Source organism: Garra rufa, chromosome 24 (assembly GCF_049309525.1).
Source record: "Garra rufa chromosome 24, GarRuf1.0, whole genome shotgun sequence".
NCBI lineage: Eukaryota > Metazoa > Chordata > Actinopteri > Cypriniformes > Cyprinidae > Garra > Garra rufa.
Window position 1 is genome coordinate 523871 of NC_133384.1, and position 18251 is coordinate 542121.

Sequence of the window (18251 nt, forward strand, 5' to 3'; positions counted from 1 at the left end):
TCTCTGAACTCTTGCAGCCGGTTGACTGAAATCATTTGCACGTTTGAAGGAAACCAGCTCTGCTGATCACCTGCAGAGTGCAATCCCAAAAGTAATGTGTGCTGGTAGGCTGTTTTTCAGCTACAGGGACTGAGGGACTCGTCAGAGTAGAAGTAAAGCTCAATTCACCAAAATAGATAGCTTTAATGAAAACCTAGTCCCGAGCATTCAGAACCTCAGACTGGGAAGAAGGTTCACCTTCCAACAGGACAATGACCCTAAACACACTGCAAGAGTGGCTAATAGACAACTCTGTGAATGTCCTTGAGAGGGCACATTGTCATTATGGGGTATTGTTTGTAGAATTTTGAAGAAAATAATGAGTTTAATACATTTCCACATAACAAAATGTGGAAAACGTGAAGCGCTGTGAATACTTTCTGGATACACTGTATCTATAAGAAGCAGTCTTTTGAATATGAGTGGTGAACTTGTGTCAAATAGGATATACTTTGCTGTGTGAAAACAGAAAACGCCAAGGATCAACAGCAACCCCCAATTTCCATTTTACATTTGAATGGTGTGATGCATGTTAACTGATTCTGTTGTAGTTGATCGTGTGTACATTTACCTCTTTTTACTCTGTTAGGGTGCACAGCATTATGACAAGTGCAAGAACACAGAGAGTTTTGCCCCATCAGCACCTATTCTGCTACAGGTGAGACTGTATGTGTTTTTTTTTTTTTTTTTTTTTTTTGTATCTGTCATGGTAACTAAATGCATTTTGTTATACACATGTAGTTGAAGTAAAGGCAGTATTTTATGGTATTTCTTATAAATGCATTGTTTTTAAAATTGCAGTAATTTTTTCTTTACTGTAATAATGCATTGTTGATCCCAGCATTACCCTCTGTATAGAGTGAGTGATGCCATGTGTACAGGTGTAGACGCTGCCCCTCTGGATGAACGGAACCAGCTATTTCGGGAGCGTTATGATGTTATATCTAAGAATGCCTCCAAAAAGGTAAAACAAGATGCTCCGAAATCACAAGCAGTGTTGGACAATGTTACTTTAAAAAGCAATGTGCTGCATATGATGTTACTCCTGACTACACCACACGATAAGTCTATTTACTGTGTCTATGCTAATCATAATGAGAATATTTCTGAATGTTTAAAATTTAGTCAGTAAGCTAAATATGGCGATGTGTCATTAACAACCAGATTAGCTACTTTTAATCAAGGAGCGCTGTATGCTATGTAAAATATGTAATGCTTAATCTGATTGTTTGACATACAGATTACAAGAGTTTAGAAAAATAATTTTAAAATATATTAAGACTTTTGTATGAAGGAACTTAGTATTAAGTACAGTCTATATCAATATATGAATATTAAAGGCCCTTAATCTTCCTCCATAACAGCTCTTGTGGTGGTTCAAGCCCCGCCTAATTCTGAGTGGCCACACTCACCATGGCTGTGAAGTACTGCATGAAAACCTTTACCCTGAGATCAGTGTCCCGTCCTTCAGCTGGAGAAATCGAAACAACCCCAGCTTCATCCTGGTAATTAAAGACATGCTGATTCCTTTTTTAAATGTGGCACAAAACATTTTGAATATGTAGTTTTTCTGCAGAGATAGTTTCACATTATACTCCCCAATTTCAAGCATTGTTGTTTTGGGTAGCAATTTGCAAATACACCAAATGTATTAAATGGCTACAGACTCTAAAGGATAAGTAAAGTAAATCCAAGGCTAATTCTTGTTCTTCATTATCCCTTTCTGCCCTTGTTTTGTCAAAAAAATATTGGCAAATGCTTTTAAAGGGATAGTTTACCCAAAAATGAAAATTTTATGTTTATCTACTTACCCCTAGGGCATCCAAGATGTAGGTGACTTTGTTTCTTCAGTAGAACACAAACCAAGATTTTCAACTCAAACCGTTGCAATCTGTCGGTCATATAATGGCAGTCAATGGGCACCAAATGTGTTAACACAAAGGTGTTAAGACACAAAATGATCGGTCTGTGCAAGAAACTGAACAGTATTTATATAATTATTTACCTCTGATCCACCGCAACGTTCAGCTGTCCTGAGCGTGTTTACAACAGTCGGTGCGTGATGCGTAAAGTAATCTGCCATAGTAGATGCACGCACGGAAGCGATCTGTTGCGCATATACGTCACTCATTGTTTACACAGTCATTGTTTCTACAATCAGACATTGGTACAAACTGCTGGTTTCGTCTGGCCAGAGGAGAACTGGTCTAGAGGTCTGCATTCCCGCGGCTCTCCCGCGGGAACCGCGGGACCCGACCAGATTTCTTGCGACGCGGGAATAAATTTCCAAATAAAAGCGGTTGCGGTCGGTAACTCTGGTGTAATTTGAACGGGAGCGGGCGGTAACAATATCCCGTTCCCGACGTCTTTTCTGAACAGCAAATCTGCGCTTTACTCATTCTTATACCTGTAGGCTGTAGGCTACATCCTGTGCTCAAAACTGTTATGCACTCGCTACACTCATGGACCAGTGCTTTCAGAATCATGCATTTTACTGGCAATGTCTCATAGGCGCGGAAAGTGAGGGTACTACTGGTGTTTTTTCTGTGGGCAACTGTTTATCAGCGTTGCCAAAATCTTCGTTAGGTTATGCTGACTGATTTTTCGCAAACAGTGTGGTTGTTAACTCCTGACCCGAGCCCATTTTTCCCCTTTGCTAAAACAACTTATACTGTTTTGGCATGTATACATGCATTTTGAGTTACATGAAATGACAAAGTGGTTATAATTTCGTTTCTTTTTTATTAAGTTAATTAAGATTTTGTTCGTTAAATGTAAGCTTTTTGTTTCTTAAAGTAACTCAAGCGAGACAGTAAATTGACCTACTCTGTGTTTGAATTTGCCTTCTCAAATCACGAATTGGCTAAAATAAAATCTATAGATTTAAATAATATAGAAATAATAGCCTAATAATATAATATAATAATAATAATAATAATATTTATATTATAAATGTTCGCTATTAGGCGCATTTCCAATATTGTTTGCGGAGAGTGGAAACCAAAACGCGTTTAAGGACACGGAGGCACAAGTGCGATCAGTTACATTTTTTTCAGTGGAAACTATTTAACCGTTAGTTTTTTTTTGTCAGACATGATAAATATATTTGTAGAAAGCTTTAAAATAGTACTTAACGAAATAAAACAAATCGAAAACAAAAACTCTTTTATTATTTAGCTAATCTGTAAAGATGCATTTTTCTCTAAAGACGCGTCCAATGAGGAGATGGATGAGGAGGATCGTTAACTTCATCATCACTGACTCAGAAAACAGTTTATAAATAATTAAAATATCTCCTTACTATATTTCACAGTCATGGTAATTATTTTTGCCTGTGCTTTGTGGCAAGCATTATCCTATTGCGTGCACTTGAACGCGTAACCCTTCCAGCTGCGCTGAAGATGCGCTCAATGCTGCAGACAGGACCGTCCGAGCCGCTCTTGATCATGTTCATGGTAGCCTGGTCTGGTGTTTCCACCAGCACTGCATTTTTTTATCACCATTGAATGTCTGAAATATCATTTTAGCCCAAATTTGATCTATGACTGGCTGAAATGCAGGGTTATAATAGCCACGTCTTAAAAGTGGAACATGGAAATATAATGGATGTATTGGGAAAAAAGTTTTATATACCCGGTATTGTTTCCTTATGGTTAAATGTAAGATTCTGGAAACGAGAACTAAATTTAGCGGGAACGGTCGGGTTGGGAAGAAAATTGTTCTAAGCGGGCAGCGGGTGAACAAAGCCTGAATATATAGCGGGAGCGGGTGGGTGCGGAATAAAACCTCGCGGGAGCGGGACTAGAAAAGCAGTCCCGCGCAGACCTCTAAACTGGTCCCCCGACTGAGCCTGGTTTCTCCCAAGGTTTTTTCTCCATTTCTTTCACCTGTGGAGTTTTGGTTCCTTGCCGCTGTCGCCTCTGGCTTGCTTAGTTGGGGACACTTTCCAGCGATATCGTATACTATTTGAACTGAACTGGATGATGATATCACTGAATTCATTGATGAACTGCCTTTAACTGAAAATTGATTATTTACAATAATGCGTTACTTACACACTATTGTGCTGTTTAAATACTGTGCAGTTGCTTTGACACAATCTGTATTGTTAAAAGCGCTATATAAATAAAGGTGACTTGACAGTGCCTAGCAGCTACTCAAAATGATAATTATTTGTGCTTATCCTATTTCTGGTGACCGATTAAAAACTAAAAGTTTACGTTTGCGCGAACTCATCCGGGAGTGTTGACTTTTCATTACATTGCCAGAATCGTCACGCGCCGGCTGTTGTGAACATGCTCAATACAGTTGATCGCTGCGGTGGTTCAGAGGTAAATAATAGTAAAAAAAACTGTTCAGTTTCTTGCACAGACCATTCGTTTTGTGTCTTAACACCTCAGTGTGTCACCACAAGCCGCAGGGTTTAATTTGGTTTTGTCTTATTTAATGTTTTTTTTTTTTTTTTTTTTTACTCTCAAAGATTTGGTGCCCATTGACTGCCATTATGTGACTGACAGACTGCAACGGTTTGAGTTAAAAATCTTTGTTTGTGTTCTACTGAAGAAACAAGTATCCCCTTAAAATTTAGGTTTAGTTTTAAAAATTTTGAATTGGAGAATGTAGTTGTATATGCAACCATTTTCATTTCAGCTCTATTAGATCAATACAACACAGAATAGTGCAGATGAGGTTTTCTCAGGTTTAGAAATATATTTAGAGGACATTTCATACAATTGCTACACTTTCCACCAAATTACTGGGTTCAAATGTATTTTTAGGTCTGTCATTTATATATTTATAGAGTCCCACTTTTCTTAAATTGAAATGAAAAAGAGTTGAAGAAGTGAAGCATATAGTGGGGGAAATTAGTATTCAACACATCCATTTAATTTATAATTAAACACAGTTCCAAAGCACCCAATTCCCATGAAATGTTGACCAGGTAATGATATTAACCTAAGAAATCTACACAGATAAAGCAAACATAATATTACACTCAATAAAAAAAGTTATGTGTAATAAAGCGGAATGACACAGGAAAAAAAGTATTAAACACACAAAAATCAGTATGGCAAGGGAAGGAAAGACAGCAGCTGATTTCATTAAGTAGTTCTGCCTCTTACCGGGGGGAATTAGAACCAGCTAGGTTAGTGCATGTTTATAGATAAAAGGCTTGTCTATCTCTAAATGCAAGTATACAAAACATCTCATGATGGGTAGAGGCAATACAATTTTTGCTACATAAAGAGCAGAGCAGGAACCCACAAGAACATTATTAAGCTAACATTACTTAATCTTTACAAACTTGCAAAAATCTCATAAATAATGTCTTGCCTTGATGATTTTAACCCACTTGCAAGACTTGTCAGCGCTGCCTGAGAATCAGAGCAAATTAACACAAGTCTCAGTCTGATATGTGATCAGTTATCTTTTTCTTAATACTGTTTTGAAATTTAGGGCTATATACTGCAGCAGCTGTTCTACTATCTTTAGAACCATCAGTATATACATGTAACCATGATTAATGAACCTTGGGGGTTTCTTTCTCACTCTTCAATATTGTTAGTAAATGTAAATCAACTCTTGGCATTGGGAACAGCCATGCTGGAATATTAGATAGGTTGCTGGTATTGTAGATTACAATGTTAGTCCAGCTATAATACTGTGCTTCCCTATTAGCAGACCATCCAAAGCTTTTGATGTTTCTGTTTCCATGTTCCCAGCATTCTTCTATCACTTCTTTAACTAGATGACTTGCTTTATGGTCTTTAATATTGACCCAATAATTCATTCTTAATTTACATCTACGAAGATATAACAGGGGTTCTCCAGCTTCTACCTGCATAGCTGCAATGGAAGATGTTCTCAAAGCACCACAACATATTCTTAGAGCTTGATTCTGAATTTTAAAATAAGCAGGGTTCGTACGGTCATGAAAAACCTGGAAAAGTCATGGAATTTTGAAATGGCAATTTCCAGGCCTGGAAAAGTTTTGGAAAATTAAATTAACCCACAAAGTTTTGGAAAAGTCATGGAAATTTGTTTGACCAACTCTGTATATTAGAATATTGCTGATCATTTTGTTTAAATTCCAGTTAACGAGCGCACAATCAGTCACGTGATCGGTCGCGTGGGGTAATGGCGACTCGCAGTTTTGTATCAAATGCAAGGCCATAAAAAGTTATAAATATTTAAAATAGTAAAAGAAAAGTCTTGATTATAATTTTAAGAGGTCTTACAGTTGGGGATGGAAAGACGATCGCGATAGGGTTGGATAAATCTTCAAAAAGGCAATGATGTCATAGAATAAATATGTGCACCGCACGTTTCAAACTCAAAACGCGGCACGGATGTCTATATATGAATGTATCTGAAGGGAACAGACTGTCCTCAGAAACGTGTTGCATGTTCATTTCTTGTCTGACAAAACAGCGTTAATGCTGATTTGTATAGACCATTTCAAGGATGTAAACAATAACAAGCGCGTTGGAACGTTACTGCGCATGTCCGGTCCTGAAACATTTCCGGTAGCGCTATTTCTCCGATCTGTCAATAGGAACACATTCTTTTAAAATCTAGCGAAAAAGCTAGTTAAGGTAAAAAAGCTGCTCATTAACTAATCGATGCTGCGTGCGTGTACACGGGAGATTGCTAAAAGCATATCACATGAACGGAAATATTGTGAACATTTATTCGTACAATGGATGTCATCAGTCTGAAGCAAGCAGTGCAACTTACTTCATGTTTTGTTCCCAAGATATCCGGAGGTTGTTCGTGATTAATTTACTTGCATTGCGTGGTCAGTCTGTATTTGTGTTTAAATATTTGTTTTCATTAGCACATTACTTTTCACAATACATATCGTTCCAAACAACGCTAAATGTATGCTATTAAACTAAGCGCTCGATGCTATTATTACGTGTTGAATTCATTTCAACATGTGTTCAACGTTAGTTTGGTCAAGTTTGTTGCTGTGGAACAGTGCAAGTGGAGGGTATGAATGCTCCGAGCCATCATGTGATCACAAATAAACAAGATCGTCGCAATTCAATGCTGGCTAACGTGTTTTACATAAACCTGTATATCTGCAGATTAATAAATGCACACACAAACACACATAAAGCATTCATATATGTTTTTATGCACGTATTTACTGTTCACACCCACACAAATTATATATATATATATATATATATATATATATATATATATATATATATATATTCATGTGAAAATGAATACTGGTGTAATGTAAAGGCTGATGCTAATTCAGCTTTGCACAACATATTTTTTATAATAGAAATCATTTAAATAATTAATCATGTTAATAAACATAAAATACTTATTTCAAAAACATAAAAAAACTACTTTGTCCAAACTTTTGACCAGTACTGTATATAAACAAAAAGCATTCTCTCACTTTCAACTGTTTTTTTTTCCAGCACATGTATTGATATGTAAATATTTGTATGAACATAAAATGCTTCAACAAATGAAACAACAACAACTGAAACAACATTTGAACTGAAATGGAGAACAAAGGGGGAACAAATATCAAAAGCAGCAGTCTGTATCTGGCCTGGTCATCAGTCGCTTTAAGTACTACACTAAATTACTGAATACTACACTCAAGTTCTCAATCACATCTGGGTGTTGATATGGTCAGATGTGGTTTGTCACTGCAGGATGATCAGCTGTCCTTGGGTGTCTACAGATGATGGCTCTCCTTACACTGCCTTCTCAGATTTGGTGACCCTTCTGTATTTCTGCAACTGTTTACATCAGTTTAGAATACTTTCTAGAAAACAAAACAAAGGATATTAGCCATCATTATGAAAATGTATATAACATTTAACCAATTCTATGGGAATTACAGGGAGCTAACAAATTTCAGTATTACACTGTATTGTCAGATTTAGTGACCCTGCTGCATATTTACAACTGCTTACATCAAAATGCTTCCTAGACTAAGAAACAAATGATATTAGAAATCACCTGTATAAATTTTGTTTACATTATATAAGGATAAAAGTAGAAAAACAATTATTTAATATAATGCACAATATAAAAAAAATAATAATGCTATTATTGCTTAATACGTCAGTACATCTTGGAATTAACATTACCAAAGCTTATGTGATGGAAAATAATATTTACCATAATCATTACGTTTTGTAAACTACTGCCGTTAACTGTTACACAATACGACATTCACGTACTTTCATGTTACTCACTGCATTTGTCAACTGACAAAATAACTAGACGACTAATATGAATTTAACCCACATAACACTTAGCAATAAAACAGAAATAAAACAGAAATAAAAAACTTGCCTTTTTTCATTAACGTTACACACGAAAGCTAGATGCATATGTAAACAATGACAAAATGCTACTTTAAATTATGCAGCATCATACTTGAAGAGTTAACGTAAAGATATACAAATAAACCGATTAATTAAAAACGATATTTACTTGCCTGAATCGAAATGTGCGCTGTATATCCTAGAGTTGCTTGTTGTTATCCAGCCTTCTCCTTCACTGCCGCAACACGGGTACGTTTCGCGGAAATCTACCGTTAAACACGTCTCAGAATGTTAGTACCGCCCCAGAGGGAGCACACAACCACCGAACGACAAGGATCTAATTTTAATTTAGACATTTAAGCAGGATGTTTGTATATATATGACCGCAATCCCACTGTTCATAAAGCGCTTCTCGCCATTGTTTTGAATGCGCTGGATCACTAACCGGAAACGTCCTGGGACCAACGACGTCACTTCCTTAAGCCGCCGAATAGCGCTTGAAATGGTCTATACAGCCGTTACTAGGGAAACTAATATTTCAGCGCTCCTAAAGCGCCCCCTTGTGACAGAATTCATTTTTATTTCCAATAATTTTTTTTCCAGCTTTTTATGGTCAAATTATTGCAATTATCAATCCATGTTTTTATGCAGCAGACACATAGAGGTGTAAATGTGAAAAAAGTTAATGTGCCTTTTAAAAATCTAAACAATTAAGTAATATTAATATTAATATATATATATATATATATATATATATGTGTGTGTGTGTGTGTGTGTGTGTGTGTGTGTGTGTGTGACCCTGGACCACAAAACCAGTCATAAAGTTAAATTTGACAAAACTGAGATGTATACATCATATGAAAGCTCAATAAATAAGCTTTCTATTGATGTATGGTTTGTTAGGATAGGACAATATTTGGCCGAGATACATATTATTATTATTATTATAAATAAATATACATATAGGCCTATTTGAAAATCTGGAATCTGAGGATGCAAAAAAATCTAAATGCTAAGAAAATCACCTTTAAAGTTGTGCGAATTAAGCTCTTAACAATGCATATTACTAATCAAAAATTACATTTTGATATATTTACAGTAGGAATTTTACAAAAAATCTTCATGGAACATGAACTTTAGTTAATTTCCTAATGATTTTTGGCATAAAAGAAAAATCAATAATTTTGACCCATGCAATGTATTTTTTGCTATTGCTACAAATATACCCCAGCGACTTAAGACTGGTTTTGTGGTCCAGGGTCACACATATATATAAATATATAAATATCCAAAAAAAAATTGGATGCTCCTAATTTTTTGAAGTTGGGAGCACCAGTGCTACCAAGTAAAAAAGTTAATTTCGAGCCCTGATACATATACATTTCATGAAACATTAAGTCATGAATATTTACTTAAAGTCATGGAAAAGTCATGGAAAAGTCATGGAATTTTACTGGTAAAAATGTGTATGAACCCTGAATAAGGTTTCAGATGCAAATCCATATATTATACTACCATAATCCAAACTTGATCTAATTAAAGTACAGTAAACTTCAATGAAACTCTACAGGCTCCCCAATCCACTCCTGATAAGCATCGTAAAATGTTTATTACTGCTTTACATTTCTTGATTAACTTATTAGTATGTGTTGCAAAAGTCAATCTAGATTCCATCCATACCCCAAGATATTTAACTGCTGGCACCTGATTATATAACTTCAACTTAACTTCTGAAACATTTTTCCTTCTACTGAAAACTATGACTTGAGTTTTAGCCACTGACAGTTTAAAACTCCACTTATTTGCCCGTGTCTCTACATCATCTATTGCTTTTTGTAACTTTTTCGCTACACATTCAAAATTACATCCTCTTTTCCATATTGCCCCATCATCTGCAAACAAAACATTACTAAAAATATAATTGATCATAATATTAAAAAGCACTGGACTGCATACACTTCCTTGAGGTGTTCCATTATCTATCTTATATACCCTGGAATACTCTACTCCTATCCTAACTTGAATTGTTCTATAAAGCAGAAAGCTCATGATCCAGTTGTACAACTTTCCTCCCATTCCCATACCTTTAAGTTTAAATTAAAAGCCCCTCTTTCCAAAGCATGTCATATGCTTTCTCAATATCAAATAAAACCGTCATCAATACTTCTTTATTTGTTCTCTTTAATATTATCAGATACGTTATCATCACTGTGAACTTTAACAAATACTTCAGCAAGCATTTCAGCTTTTTCATTATCTGTTACTGCTATTTTTCCTTTTTCATCTTTTTAAACTGCTATTGTTTGATTTCTATATATTCCTCCCATTATCCTTATTGTGCCCCATACTTCACTTATGTCAATATCTTTTCCTATTGTACTATACCAATCTTTCCAGTATTTTTTTAGCTGCTCAAATAATTCTTACTTCTGCTTAAGCTATCTTATATTTAATAAAATCGTCAAACAAATAATTCTTTGAGTTTTTTTAAAAGCTTTATTCCGAATTTTTACAGCATGACTACATTGCTCTGTCCACCAGATAACTGCTTTCTTCTTTTTACACTGTCCCTTTTTTCCTATTATATTATTTGCTACATCACACAATACTTTACATACTTGCCTGTTGTACTCATCAATATCCTCCACTGAATCCATTTCTATTGCTGTTAATCCTACCTCACTTAAATATTTATATGCCTCCCAATTTGCCTTTTTAAAATTCCATTTTGGGATTAAAAATGCATTATATGATTGTATGTAAGGTAGGTGTGAGTTTATTAGAGCATAGTGATCACTACCCATACTATTTTCTTCCCACACCTTCCACTCACACTGCCTTGCCAACTCTTCAGACACTAAGGTTAAATCTATGGCTGATCCGGTTCCACGTACCAAATCTACTCTAGTATTTCTGCCATCATTTAAACATACTAATCCATGACTGTCTATTATTTCTTCTATAACATCTCCATTATGATCATTATTATTGCTTCCCTACAAAGTGCTATGAGCATTAAAATCCCCACACCTAATTATTTTTTGATTTCCTGACCCAATAATCTTTTCTAACTCTTTACTTATTCTTCTACAAGGATTATAATAATTTATAATTTAAATGTTTTGATTCCCAACATATATATCTACCATCACTAATTCATATTCCTCGATATCATTAATGACTGAATATTGCAATTCATTCTTAATAAAAGTAGCCAACCCACCTCCATTCTCTACCCTTCTATCTTTCCTTACAGTGTTATATTATATATCCATGCAAAACAAAATTTAAACGTGGTTTTAGCCAAGTTTCTTAAATAAAGACTATTTGTGGCTTCTTATCCAGTTGATCAATGTATTGTTTTAATTCTAACCCATTTGCAATAAGACTTCTAGCATTCCATTGCAGGATCGATGTATTTCCACATGGAGTTTGAGTACTTGTTTGATTCTTTAGTACATCATTTATTTTTTCCAAAGTTACTCCTGTTACATAACAAAGCAAAAGGAACTCCAAGGCACTCTCATTTGGAAGAAGTTAAAAAGCCTTTATTGCAGCGGCTTGGTCACATTAAACCTTTCTAAAAAACTCCAACGCGTTTCAGCACATGGCCTTCATCAGGGAGTCAAACAGTTCTCACAGGTAAGGGGAGGTACTTAACATCTAAAAACACCAATCAGGAAGCTCCACCTTGCAGATAAATTAGTCAGGTGACAAGTATCTGTATATCACAACCAACAGGTGTCATCCTTACCAAACAGTGAGACATAAACATTATACCTGAAACACACTGAATATCACATATACATACTAAAAAACACACACACAGTAACCAGGTAGAAGTAAACAAAATCTAGTGTAAAAATAAAAGGATAGCAACAACCAGACACAAAATCAGAGAAAAACACTAAAGTCCAGGTCTTCATTTAGGCCTGGATATTTAGTGGCTTGCAATTTAAATATCCAAAAAGTCTCCTTCTGATTTAACTGCCTCTGTCTATCACCTTTTCTCAAAGACAGTGGGATGTGATCAATCCCACAGGCCTGTAACGTAGACAGATTACTATTATGGTGTTCCATGAAGTGTCTTGCCATTGGGTAATTAATGTTGCCTGTGCGAATAGCATATTTGTGTTCGGCCAGTCTGTCTTGTAAGCGTCGTTTCGTTCTTCCGACATAAAACACTTTGCACACAGGACACTCTAATCTATAGACAACAAAAGTAGTTTTACAATTTATAAAGTGATTAATCTTAAATTGCTTTTGGGAAACAATATCCTGGAAAATTTTTGTTTGCCTTACATTAGTACAGTGATTACAGTGGTGACATTTATAGCAACCCTTGGGTCTGGTGCTCAACCATGTTTGTTTGGAGTCTGGTTTTAGATAACTATGGACCAGTTTATCTTGTAGAGTAGGACATCTTCTAAAAGAGGACTCACAAACAAAGTAACCGTTTTCCAAACAGGAATTGGAAAAATACTTTCTGAGGCAAAAGATAAAGGTTGGATATCTGAGTCTGAACTTAGATTTTTGGGTAATGAAAACCCTAGAATGGCTTCTTTCTATATGCTACCTAAGATACATAAATGTCTGGAGAACCCTCCAGGTAGACCGGTCATTTCAGGAAATGAAAGCCTCACGGAACCAGTATCTAAGTACATAGACTATTTCATCAAACCTTTTTTGCCTTCACTCCCAGCATATGTGCAAGACACAACTGATGTTTTGAACAAGGTTGAAGAATTGCAAAATATAGGCCCTGATACTTTTCTTGTCACAATGGATGTGGAAGCATTGTATACTAATATCGACCATCAACAGGGTCTTGAAGCTCTCACACATTTTTTGAGTGTACGGCCAGCATCTGAAATGCCACCCACTGACTTTTTACTCTCATTGACTGAATGGACTTTAACTAACAACATCTTTATTTTCCAAGACAAGATTTTCAAACAGACAAAAGGGTGTGCCATGGGGGCTTGTTATAGTCCTTCATATGCAGGTCTTTTCTTGGGCAAATGGGAAGAAGATTTTGTCTTCAATTGCGAAATAAATGTGTTTTTAAAGTACATTGTTTGGTGGGGACGGTATATTGATGATGTCTGCTTGTTTTGGTTGGGGTCAGAATCAGAGTTAAAAAGAATTCCATACATTTTGAAATAGTATTAACTCTAACATTAAGCTGTCTTTGGAGTACAGTAGAGAGTGTATTCATTTTCTTGACCTTACCATTTTTAAAGATGATCTAGGATCTTTACATACATCAGTGTTTAGAAAACCTACAGACAGAAACACTATTTTACATGCTAAAAGTTTCCATCCTAATTGGCTGAAAGACAATGTCCCATATGGACAGTTCCAGAGGGTTAGAAGAATTTGTGTTGGGTTTTTGAAAATAAATCCATAGAAATGATGTCAAGATTTGTAGAACGGGGATATAAGAACACGAAAAAGCTTATACTAGAGCTAAGCACACTGATAGAATATCATTACTGAAAAGAAATACAGTAAAACAGACAAAGGACAGACCAGTATTTGTCACTAGGTACAGTACAGAGGGTGAACAAATTAAACAAATCATAAGAAAAAACTGGGGTATTATTGAGAGTGATGATCTTTTAAGCAAGTTTTTTCCTGATCCACCTTTGGTAAGTTTTAGAAGATGTCCTACTCTACAAGATAAACTGGTCCATAGTTATCTAAAACCAGACTCCAAACAAACATGGTTAAGCACCAGACCCAAGGGTTGCTATAAATGTCACCACTGTAATCACTGTACTAATGTAAGGCAAACAAAAAATTTCCAGGATATTGTTTCCCAAAAGCAATTTAAGATTAATCACTTTATAAATTGTAAAACTACTTTTGTTGTCTATAGATTAGAGTATCCTGTGTGCAAAGTGTTTTATGTCGGAAGAACGAAACAACGCTTACAAGACAGACTGGACGAACACAAATATGCTATTCGCACAGGCAACATTAATTACCCAGTGGCAAGACACTTCATGGAACACCATAATAGTAATCCGTCTACGTTACAGGCCTGTGGGATTGATCACATCCCACTGTCTTTGAGAAAAGGTGATAGACAGAGGCAGTTAAATCAGAAGGAGACTTTTTGGATATTTAGATTGCAAGCCACTAAATATCCAGGCCTAAATGAAGACCTGGACTTTAGTGTTTTTCTCTGATTTTGTGTCTGGTTGTTGCTATCCTTTTATTTTTACACTAGATTTTGTTTACTTCTACCTGGTTACTGTGTGTGTTTTTTAGTATGTATATGTGATATTCAGTGTGTTTCAAGTATAATGTTTATGTCTCACTGTTTGGTAAGGATGACACCTGTTGGTTGTGATATACAGATACTTGTCACCTGACTAATTTATCTGCAAGGTTGAGCTTCCTGATTGGTGTTTTTAGATGTTAAGTACCTCCCCTTACCTGTGAGAACTGTTTGACTCCCTGATGAAGGCCATGTGCTGAAACGCGTTGGAGTTTTTTAGAAAGGTTTAATGTGACCAAGCCGCTGCAATAAAGGCTTTTTAACTTCTTCCAAATGAGAGTGCCTTGGAGTTCCTTTTGCTTTGTTGACTATATTTTCCCATCCAAAGAGCACCTCTAACAAACTTGTTTTGAGTCCAAGAAGCGCTCCTGGATTTACGTTTTCTGGTTACTCCTGTTACATCCTGATATTTTTCTGCTGCTCTTATTATGATTTAGATTTTTTCTGTTCTGCTTTCTTTTTTTTCCCCAGCCTATTCATTTCCTTCTTTTTCTGTTCTGCTTTCTGACTGTGCTGAACAATTTATCACCTTAGCCATAAATGACACAAATTCCATTTTTCCAATATCCAATCTATCCTCATTATTTTTCCTCTGTACTACAACATTCCTTGCCCATTCCTTAGTTTTTGGCTCTCCCTGTATCTGCTCAGTAAGTTTCACTCTCTGGACTGCATCAGCTTAAGTCACCCCTTCAGATGTCCTAACATTCTGCACTTTCACAGCATGTTTGTGAGCAGAGCATCCTCTAAACCCAGGGTTGCAACACTTTGCCTTCACTCCTCCTTCACATTTACCATATTCATGGTTGCCCCCAAATCTTGCGCATCTTTGTTTACCTCTGCATACTGCACTAACATGTCCATACTTTGTAACACCTCAATGGTGGGGGTACATATGCTCTTACTGGGTAGCTAACATAGCCTATTTTAACTCTGTTTGGCATTCTTTCTTCATCAAACTGAAGCATAACCGATAGGCTAGTAGGAATTCCAGTTATTACACCTCTTACCCATGGCTTTCTATTTAACACTGTGCATGACACAGTGTATCCAAGCATTGACTTTATATTTAAAGCCTATTTTTGTTGCTTTTCATCTCTCAAACTTTTTGCACTGTTAATCTCTCCTAGCACTTTTTTCAAAGCTTTAGTCAGTTTCATTGGGTTTATCATGATGCCAGACTCTGCAAATGTCATTATTACCTTTAATTCTTCAGCATTTTTCCTACCCAATTGTTCCTCCTTTCCACTATCCGTATAAAATCCGTGACTGTTAGTTTTCTTCCTTTTCCGATTAACTATTTTCCACCATTCATTCCCTCCATTACTCCCGCTACACAATTCATCCTCCATTTCCAGATTGCTGCCAGAGCTAGCGTCATTTCCTGCCATCAGTGCTCCAGTCACAATCCTGCAACCTACCCTGGTTGTTTGACATGCTGCTTGCTTTATACTGGTTTACTTCCTGATTCCTGTCATGTGACTGATCATTGAGATTGAGTTAGCCGGCTGGTCTTGAATCGCTATTACGGTACTTTGATGCCACCTGTGACAGTCACGTGCCGTCTGCGCCGTCTCAAGTCGGACAAAATTTCTAACCGGCATGCACTGCTTCAAGTCAGAATTTGATCAAGCTGTGCAGCACTGCGTTAAGTCGAACACACCTCCAGACTCATTTAAAGACATACACACATTAAAATAATTAAGAGGATTAAAATGGCTAAGGCAACATGTAAAACCATTAAAACTCAAATATATAGATATAAAACCATCTTAATATATATTGAGCAGTATAAAACATGTCTTTGTGTGACAGTGTCACATAGTGTTGAATACTTATTTCCCCCACTGTAATTTGTTAACTGATCGTTCATTTAGCTGCTTTTTGAAAGTAAAACGGCAAACATATTTTTAAGTTTAATGAAATGGACAGTCATAAATGTTTAACTAATGTATTAACTTGTTATATTTAATGTGTTTTTATTATTAATGTTGTTGTTGTATATCCTGTTACTTCATGTAGGGCACATTCTCCAGGTCTGATTTCCAGTTGTCGAAGTGTTTTTTGCCAGAGGAGAGGAGTGTGTTAGCGCTTTACTGCGGCAGCTGTCTGATCATTGTGCTGATAACACTCAGCCGTATCAAAATGTTCAGAAGATCACTGCATTTGCCATATAGCCTTCTAAGAAAGGACAAGACTTTGTAACATGCATAAAAGGCATGTGAGGGTTATGTGGCACAGTTAGATAACAGAGGTTTAACAGGAAGCCCTGAGTTTGCATAAGAAAATGTTGAAAATCAATGATTTTACTGGTTTGGATGTTCTCAGTCTCTTTGCTTTCTAATTTAAAATGCTGAATAAATTATTTTGATGCACAATATATTGGTCCAAACAGAAGTCATAATTTCAAAACTCTAAACATCAGTGAAACAGATGTGTACCAAAGTACCAAACTGTGAATAATTAATAAACAATTAAAGCTTTCACACAAAATGCCTTAAATGACCATCTCCCTAAGTCAGTTATTTTTTTCCCTTTGTCTTTCATACTTCACCTGTTACGATATATATATATATATATAAAAGAAGACCGATTGGTGGGGAAAGAAGAGTGACAGAAAAAGCGAGTACCATAACCCTCATAGTACTGTACATACAATAGTCATTATACTTGTGGTTGTTGTTGTTGTTTATATTTGTTAATTATTATATTTGCACCCCTGGAATTTTAGCTTTTTAAACTTACAATTGTAGGATTTCAGCGCAAATCAGACAATTCAGGAGATTCGATTAGAAGTAAAAACACATCTACAGCCTCAAACTCCATAAATTCCAGCAACTCCAGCATGTCCAGCATGTCGTAAAATTTGTCATGTGACACCCTGGTTCCAGCCAGCCTGAAGCAAACCTAACTAACTAGGAAATTGCAACATTAACACAAAAGGACCCTTATTGATAATCCCAAATTTGGGGCAAGTAACCAAGATTAATGGTCAAAGAGATGCACATCATGAACATCACATGAGTAAAGTCATTAGCGATATTGGTTGGTGGGCTCCCCCACGCACAGGACACTGAAATTCTTTCTACACCCTTTTGACCTTTTCCTCCCTCACAGAACACATCCTTACATCCACAGTATGGCCCAGGAAACTGCCTGTTCACATGCACACCTAAAATGATGATAAAAAGGACTCATGAGCAACTCATAATTTCTATGCATAACTTCCTATACTCTTTGTAACCCATACATTTGCCTATTATGTTTTAATCACTTATTGTGTATGTCCCTTTTGATAACTATTGAATAGTTTAATGGTTTATATTGGTGTTTGGTGTGAACTCGAAATTGCATTCTTGAAATGTTTCTATAATTCAATTCTTTATAAAATGTATTTTAGTCTGGTTATTGAAATCATGTCCAAATTTAACTGCCAAGAGCGGGAAAATTGGGACCACGGGACGGATCAGATGACCTTGTGATTTATGGTTAGGGAGGAGGAACCAGCAGTACCCCGACTTAGGACAATGTTTTAATTGGTCAAGACACCATTTGGGATGTGTCCAAAAGCTGACTTTAAATACTCAGGACACCATTCAAATCTCTCTTACTCTTACTCT

The 18251-nt window shown here is 36.0% G+C and overlaps 1 protein-coding gene across 1 annotated transcript in view; it reads left to right on the forward strand.

The window, feature by feature from the left end:
* mppe1 (metallophosphoesterase 1) overlaps window positions 1–17011 on the forward strand; it is a 77663-nt gene extending 60652 nt beyond the window's left edge. The window contains exons 4-7 of the mRNA XM_073830296.1: window positions 629–697; window positions 881–1003; window positions 1404–1544; window positions 16654–17011. Of these exons, the coding sequence (XP_073686397.1) occupies window positions 629–697; window positions 881–1003; window positions 1404–1544; window positions 16654–16836 (516 nt within the window). The 3' untranslated portion in view covers window positions 16837–17011. The remainder of the gene's footprint in view (window positions 1–628; window positions 698–880; window positions 1004–1403; window positions 1545–16653) is intronic.
* The last annotated feature ends 1240 nt before the right edge of the window (window positions 17012–18251 follow it).